Source organism: Danio aesculapii, chromosome 3 (genome assembly GCF_903798145.1).
Source record: "Danio aesculapii chromosome 3, fDanAes4.1, whole genome shotgun sequence".
Lineage (NCBI taxonomy): Eukaryota > Metazoa > Chordata > Actinopteri > Cypriniformes > Danionidae > Danio > Danio aesculapii.
Window position 1 is genome coordinate 57,505,829 of NC_079437.1, and position 8,823 is coordinate 57,514,651.

The 8,823-nt window shown below is 34.8% G+C and overlaps 1 protein-coding gene across 1 annotated transcript; it reads left to right on the top strand.

The window, feature by feature from the left end:
* On the top strand, nucleotides 1–5,298 carry cenpx (centromere protein X). The gene is made up of 5 exons (XM_056452464.1): nucleotides 1–84; nucleotides 199–250; nucleotides 2,360–2,413; nucleotides 2,510–2,598; nucleotides 5,125–5,298. The coding sequence occupies exons 1-5, from the start codon at nucleotides 49–51 to the stop codon at nucleotides 5,137–5,139; spliced, it is 246 nt and encodes an 81-aa protein (XP_056308439.1). The 5' UTR covers nucleotides 1–48; the 3' UTR covers nucleotides 5,140–5,298.
* The last annotated feature ends 3,525 nt before the right edge of the window (nucleotides 5,299–8,823 follow it).

Here is an 8,823-nt window from a genome sequence, read left to right on the forward strand (position 1 = left end):
GGGACAGCCAGTGACTCACATGAGCCTTCATGACGACACCCTGACAGAATGGCGACCGCGGGAAATGAAGTGGTGTTTAAAAAGGTTTAAAAAAGCTCATAGAACGATAACAAGTTTAATATATTAGGGTCAGAGACATATTTCGTGAGCTTTCGTACCTGTTTGTAACCTCTAACATTCGTCTGTTTTTGTTTTTAGGAAACTGTTGCTAAACTGTTAAGTCGCTCCTTCAGAGAGGACAAAACCAGAGGTGAGTTCAGGAGATAAACAAACACAAACACGCACGATTATTACGGTAAAGTTGGTTTTATATTCGAACATTCATTCAGTGACAACTTGTGACATGTTCCCTATATTGTTTACCATAGTAATTTGAATATTGGGTCTGAAGTCACGTGCAAGTATGACTTTAAAACAACATTAGCACTATTTATTTGACTGTGAACAATGTACTTTTATAGTCATTGGCTGCTAATATGAGTTCACTATTCAGAATTTGCAAAAAAATATTTTTGTAAAATTATATTATTAAGGAAAAAGTCTGAATGTGTGAATATAAAACGAACTTTGCCTCAATCACACGATTGTTATTGTCTTGATGCATGAAACCCCATTTTTGACATGTTTATGAATTATCTATATGACAATAAATGACCGTGTCTTTATAAACTGTTGTAATATAAGTTTAAAAGTTTTTTATCATTTAGGCTACTGGCCTAGAGCAGTGGTTCCCAACCTTTTTTTTTTTTTGGCTTGAGACGCCCTTTTTCCCTGAAAAATATTGTAAGCCCCCCCTCCACATTTAATGATATTATCACTCATTAGGGCTGCTAAATTATGGTAAAATAATCATGATTATTTGGTCATAATTGTAATCACGATTATTCAAAACGATTATCAGTCAAACTTATTCGCCCTCCTGTGAACTTTTTTTTAATATAAATATTTCCCAAATGATGTTTAACAGAGCAAGGAATTTTTCACTGTATTTCCTATTTTTTCTTCTGGAGAAAGGCTTATTTGTTTCATTTCGGATAGAATAAAAGCAGGTTTAAATATTTTGAAACCTATTTTAAGGTCAATATTATTACCCCCCTTAAGCAATAAATATTTTTGATTGTCTGCAGAAGAAACTACTGTTATACAATGATTTGCCTAATTGCCCTAATTAAGCCTTTGAATCGCACTTAAATCTGAATCCTAGTATCTTGAAAAATACCTAGTAAAATATTATGTATATATGAATAAAACAATAGTTCAGGTAACTATCTTGGTATTTCCTGCATTTCGTGTTTCCAGTATTGCCAGCGCTGTGACCCGAACTGTTTGGAGCTTCCTCACCTGGGTCCAGTCAGAGCATGTTGATGCCATAATGACAATATAAAAAAGAATGGTGTCATGTGAAAACAATCGTTTTGTAAACGTTTATTATTACCATTTATTTGAGTGTCTCCATAGAGTTTGATAGAGCACTTGGACCCAGTAGCCGCTTAGCATCATGTCACGCTTAACAAGCAGATAAGGGTGTTTTAACTCCAATAAGGGGAATTCATTGTCTATTTTAAATCCCCAAATTATTATTTTTTTTGCACTCTTTTGTTTGTTTTATATTTGAACACACAAAAGGTCAGTTGCTGGTCTTTTTTTTTTTTTTTTTTTTTTTTTTTTTTTGGCTGACCTGAACTGAATTGAGTATTATTCGATAGTATAACTAGTATCTGTAGTTCTTTTTATTGTATTAAAGAAAGGATAAAGATAGAGAAACATTCTAGTAAGTTATTAAAATTACATGGCTATCTGAAATACTTCATTCTCATTGGTCAGTCGCAACTATCCAAGCTATGTTATTCCGAGATAACAAGCACTGGGTAACACAGGCTCATCTGGGAAAATTGAATCACCTTAACTGAATTCATATACTTATCCACTATCTGTTTTTGACAGTTTGACGCCATCTTGTGGATGAACAATGCATTAGCTGGTATAAGCTTTATTTAGCCAGTTTGGTTTCTGTCAGCTTTGTGTTTTTGACTTTTTGGCGCCATCTTGTGACTAAATAGTGTAATTGATGTATACTCCATCAGCTGTTTTCATTTCTGTCAGCTTTGTGTTTAAATAAATAATAAACTATTATGGCTCAGAACAGTGTTTTGTGTAGTTTTTGTTTTGTGGCAAGTACCTGTGTAATAAGCGGGATAAAGTACATACAGGATGTTTTTTTTTTCACAGAATAAAGCCCTTCAGCCTAATATAACAGTGCTCTGCTTCCTGTTAGACTGCCGATAAACCTGCCAAGCTTTATTCTGCGATAACAGCCTGCTGGATCTCCACATTCAGCTGTAACCTTTTTTTTCCACAGTCAGTAGTGATGCTGTCGTCCTTGTGGCGGAGATGTTGAAAGTGTTTGTTGAAGGTAAGCTGACCTTCACCTGGACTGGCACTCTGTGCATTATAGTACAGTACAGTGTAATTTTTCTCTCATTAATAGGATGATGATTGCTTTGTACAGAAGCGACACGGCGAGCGGTCAAACAGGCCAGCAGCGAGGACTGTGACACAGTCACTATTGAGCACTTTGAAAAAATTCTGCCGCAGTTGGTGAGCTTCATCTGTTTCTGCTTGAGTTTAAGACTGTCTGTTATACTTTTTAACATCTTTGTTGTGAGTTTATAATAACATCAAGGTGTCCGTGGGGTCATAAAAGTATTAAAAGTTGATAAATCAATTGTGAGAAAATTAAGGCACTTAAAAGTTATAAAAATGTTCTTAATCACGTTTTTTTTACGAGATCTTAAATGACAAAATGTAAGAAATGTATGCTCCAAGAAAGCATAAATATATTTATTTTCCTCCTAATATTAGCACGTCCGACCAAGCTCTTCCGTCATGTCACGGAGTTTGCGAAAAACGCAGGAAGGTGATGTGACACTCTCCACATGTAGTGAAACCATAGAGCGAAACAGACGGCAAAATGGGACACACATCTTGTGTTCAAATCTTTTGTCTGCTTGTATCGACGTCGATATGAGACATTTGCAAATTGGTAAAACTTGAACACGCTCTTCCTTTCAGACACTAGCGGAGTGCGGGGGATGATGGGATTGATCATGACTCGAAGATTACGATCACTGAAGGCTGGTTTATACTTCTGTGCTGATTGATCGGCGTGACCCATGGCGCATAGCTTGCGCATTGCCATGCATTTATACTTCTTCTTTTTTTTTAATACTTTATTTCTAAGGATTTTTTATACATTTGCACAAAACAAAAACAAAAAACCTAAAAGAAAAACTAAAAAAACAAACAGTCAACAACAACAAAACAAAATATACAAACAAATATCCCCAACACTACTTTCCCTTTTGTGGCTTTAACAGAAGATATACATAGCTAACAGTCTGCAAATATAAAGTCCTCAAGTGTCACACAAATGCACAGCAAGTGTACGTATCGGTTGCATACACGACTTCAGTACAGTAATGGCAAACAGAAGAATGAATGTAAAAAAAGAAAAATGCAAAAAGATAAACGATACACATAAAAAGTGAACAATTCAGTGTGTAATAAAAGGAGGGTTCTGTATACCTTTATTACAAGCACTGCCATTGTGAAAGGCATTACAAAGTTACAGTGACATGAAAGAGGAATAATAAAAAATAAAATAATAATAATAAATTAAATAAAAAATAAAATAAAAGGGGGGGGGGGTCTTTTGGGATTATATGAGATTTTTCATATCCTCCTGCTCTAAACATTGTAAATTGTCAACGTATGTAAGAAAGGGAGACCATGTTTTAAAAAAGTAATTATTTGAACCTCTGAGAGTAAATTTGATTTTTTCAAGCTGAATAAAATACATCACGTCTTTAATCCATCTACTATGTGTTGGGGCCTCAGTTTTTTCCAATACAAAAGAATTAAACGCCTTGCCAATAGTGTGGTAAAAGCAATTACTCTACATATTTCTTCTTTAAGCACAATATTTTCTGGGCTGGTTCCAAAACTTGCCAACAAGGGTTCAGGTTCAATAAGAAAACCATACATATAACTAAATGATTGAAAAATATCTTTCCAAAACTTCCCTAGATATGCATTTATACTTCTGCATGCTGTTTATGTTGCTCTGCAATAATACTTTCAAAACGCCAGCTGGCAGTGAGGTTTTTATGTTCCTCTGTGTCGAGTTTCTTCGCTGGTGTTTTGTTTTTTCTGAACGCTACCTTAATTACAAGTACAACTGTTGTACAACGCGCTCATTCAGAGGCGGGAACCGGTGGACATGCAACAACTCTAATCATAAGGTAAACACAAAACTTTCTACCTGTAGCTATTTACAGGACTCGACACATTTAAACACTCACTAGAATGGGTTTGCGTGGCTCTCGGTCCCACCTACACTCGTTAGCACTACCAAGCCGACCAATCACAGAGATTGTGCTACGTGTCGTTGCGACGTGGTTAAATTTTTTTAAGAGACGCACGTTAGCCACGGCGAAGGCTGCGCTGGTGCATATGCCTACACATACGCGTGCCCTTGATGCAGAAGTATAAATTACCCCCGAGAGATTGCCAGAAATGTGGCTGTGGGGAAGTTCATTTTCACAGCAATGCCACAGTATAGCTAACTGTGTTTGCTGTGTTTTTTCTAATGATTGATACAATAACTTACTTTGCAATGCGAGACTCAATTTACATTTTAAACCAAGTAATTGGGTTTGTCCATATCTGATCCAACATCGAGTCAATGTTTTGACATTTTGTGTATATCTCTTTATAAGTGACAACGTATCCATAGAAAATAATAAAAGACAACAAATCTTAAAATATTAGCTGTCAGTCAGGCACAGAGCTAGTCTGAGATGCATCTGAGTAGTGACATTTACATTACACTGAACTAGACTGAAGCAGTTTTGGTTTACTAGAACTTCGTCTAGGTTAAGCTGCTTTGACTCAATCTACATCGTACAAAGTGCTATAGAAATAAAGAAAAAGATTCATCTTTTTCGTGTGTGTGTGTGTGTGTGTGTGTGTGTGTGTGTGTGTGTGTGTGTGTGTGTGTGTGTTTCCCAATAATAAAACAATCTTCATTTCTTACATTTTCTTTGTGTCTGATCTCTTTTACAGCTTCTTGACTTTTAGTTAAGCAGAGGGGCCAGCAGATGGCGACCTAAACCAGCTCTCCTCAACTGAACATCCTGAACCTCTCTTCTTTTGGAAATGTAGCAATCGTATCAGTGTCTTATTTGATGGTGTGCATGTGGTAAATATTTGACTAATAAAAAATTATTATTGTTTGAAGCATCTGACTTCTGATTCTCCCAGATCTTCATATACAGTGCTCCCACGGTCATAGGGTTTTAAAGTATATTCCAGACATTGAAAGTCGGGGAGTTTTAATATTAGTTTTGTTCAAGTCATGGAACATCCAGAAATTTTGGTTTGTTCTTTTAGCTTGTACTTCTCCTGTGTTTGTTGTTTCTCATGTTGTGCCTGTTGTTGTGGCTAAGCTGTGTTTCATAGCCATTTTATTCCTTTTCCCACTTAGCAACCAACAATCAAATGCAGTCATCAGGCTGTACCGGTTTAAATACTGTCTGTGGATCTTTTTTGTCTGCTCGGTGCTCAACCAGATCCTTTTAGATTTTGCACAAAATGTTTTGCATAAAATTATCATTTTGGAGGGTGATTTCCTCAATTTTTAATAATATTTTTGACATTTCTTGTGTTGTTTTGCTGTGAAAATTGCTCAAAATTATACAGTTGTTCTTCAAGATTAATATCCCATAATGCATTTCAAAACCATACATAAATAGAAAACAATACATGAAACACAAAATAGAAAATGTTTAGTGTGGCCAAAATATGAGGGAAATCTGCATCCTGGACATTGAGTGGAAGTCAGGGATTTAGCTTAAGAGCAGGAACTAAGCCTGCACGATATTGGAAAAACTGATATTGCAATATTTTGTTATTATGTGATATATATTACAATATGAATATGATTTCACAAGATTATTTGGAAAGATTTCCAAATCTCATGTTCTGAACTGCTTTATAGGGTTAATTATAATCTCAACTTGACATATGATGGGTATATGCAAAAGGACTTAATTTTCAGTAAACCAGTTCAATCGCTTCCGGTGAACTCTATTCCATCACAAAATCGCTACGTTTAAGGTCTGTTTTCTTTAAGAATCAGTTATTTTCACTGCCCGATTGATATACGATTAAAAGTGGGTCATAAAATGGACAAGAAGCACTGCATTAAATTCCATTGTTCTGCACCATGTCTTTAAAATATGAAAATTGTTAAAACTGTGGAGTTCCTGCGCTAGCCTATTGCTACTGACGCTACTTGCGTTTACATGGTCTTTCATCTCGTTTTATGCTTGAACAACTAAATGAATGCTCAAGTCTACTCAACTGATTTAAATTACATACATGTATTTAAATTTACATGTATTTTAATAACATTACAACATTACAACAAGGATGCTGTAAAAGCAACCTTATGCAATTGAAAATAGTCACATTAATCTTTTACTGGAAGCAGGGGTGAACTCTCTGTCTATCTCTCTCTCTCTCTCTCTCTCTCTCTCTCTCTCTCTCTCTCTCTCTCTCTCTCTCTCTCTCTCTATATATATATATATATATATATATGTACATACATATACATTTGAAGTCAGAACTATTAGCCCCCCTGAACTATTAGCCCTCGTTTTCAACACATTTCTAAACAATAGTTTTAATAACTCATTTCTATTAACTGATTTTTTTAAAATCTTTGTCATGATGACAGTAAATAATATTTTACTAGATATTTTTAAAGACACTTCTATATAGCTTAAAGAGACATTTTTAACATTTAACTAGGTTAATAATGTTAACTAGGCAGTTTAGGCTACTTGGGCAAATCATTTTATATAAATATAATATATATATATATATATATATATATATATATATATATATATATATATATATATATATATATATATATAAAATTTAAAACACAACCGGTCAAATGTTCGGGGTCAGTAGGATTTTTAAATGTTTTAAAAAAAGCTTCTCCTGCTCACCAAGGCTGCATTTATTTAATCAAAAATACAGTACAATAATTGAAAAAATGCAAATGTTACTGCACTATAAAATAACTGTTCAAAAAGTAGTTAATAATTTAATTTAATAATTTATTCCAGTGATTTTTAAAGATGATTTATCATCTTCATTACTCCAGTCTTCAGTCACATGATCCTTTCGAAATCACTCTAATATTAATAATTATTATTACTATTATTAATAATTAGTATTACTAATGGTAATAGTAATAAAAGCAATAATGAGTGGAGTAATAATTTCATTTGAAACTTCATACAATAAGAAAGCAGTTATTTCAAATAGTAATATATATATATATATATATATATATATATATATATATATATATATATATATATATATATATATATATATATATATATATATAAATTACATTTAATAAATGCCACCCTAATAAACAAAATAATTTTATAAAAAAAAAAACTTGAAAAAAAAATTAAAACTGACACCAAACTTTTGACCAGTAGTGTATATATTTAAAAAAATATGCTGAAACAATTAGGGGTCCGAAATCGCATGCTTCCATACTATATATAGTACACAAAAAGCAGTATGCGAGCTGAGTTGTAATACGAATTCATTATACATTATGCGAGAAGTACCCTGATTATAGGGCCAGACAAAATCTGCGGACATTTTTTGCTTTTTCTGCAGAGAATTTTATAAAAATCTGTGGATTCATGCAGAATTGTTTTGGAAGTATCATAACTAAAAACTTAATATATGAAAATAAAAAATAATAGCTTTTTAACTTTTATTTAATGTTTACAATGCAAATCCATCTTGATCCAATTATTTGGTAAACAAAGCAAGTCTGTCTAATAAATGAACAAAAAGACAGAAAATATTACTTTACGAACTGCATTGTAAATAAATCAAACACTTTCATATTAGTCAGTAATATTACTGAAATTAATTTAAAAACTGAATAAATATTTTAAAAATACACAAATAAATACATAGACTCAATGATGGCCTAAAAATCTGCAGATTTCTGTGCCCGCAGGTTCCTACTACTACTGGCGAGATTCTGAAGTGTGCATACACCGCTACGCTATTCCATGATGCACCGCGAGAGAATTAATGAATGGGAGTGAAGCAACACAACTGACGCAGGTAGCTCACGTGATCATGACAAAATGGCGGATGTAGTACATCCGAGTTCCATTCACACTATACTCGCATTACTGTATAGAATGTACTTTTCTAACGGTCGAGCTGTATATTCCAATTCAAATGTAGTACCTACTGAGTAGTAGACACATATTGTGCAGCCCTAGCAGGAACCCTGCATATAGTTCAGTGGTGTAGATGTGGGCTCTGTAAAGACGGTCTGATTGCAATGCCTGCTGGGTAACAGCGCTGTTATTGCCTCCTGGTAAAGCGGTCTGCAGTCTCACCCCACGGTTCTGTGGGCCACCTGTGCTCCGCTCAGCGGCAGGTGCTTCCAGCATGCTTCGGCCCGCTCCCCCATCAAAGCCTCTTGAAGCAGTTGGAATTGATTAAAGTAATAAGGCGGGCAGCAAAGACCCTCAGATGATGACAAGTGGCAGGAAAAAGAAGCACCCCCCCCACCCCCTCCGGCCACTTTGAAGTTCCCCTTCCCCTCGCTGTCCCGCCATGCGCTGCGGTTGAAGGTGTCACGGAGGTGAGAGGGCACAGGGCGAGGAATGTGTGCGCGGGGAGAGCGTCAGCCTGTTAAAA

Coding starts and splice junctions, on each gene's coding strand:
- cenpx (XM_056452464.1), top strand. CDS start 49: ATGGCGACCGCGGGAAATGAAGTGGTGTTTAAAAAG. Junction 251..2,359: donor CAGAGAGGACAAAACCAGAG/GTGAGTTCAGGA, acceptor TTTTTTCCACAG/TCAGTAGTGATGCTGTCGTC. Junction 2,414..2,509: donor GTTGAAAGTGTTTGTTGAAG/GTAAGCTGACCT, acceptor TGCTTTGTACAG/AAGCGACACGGCGAGCGGTC.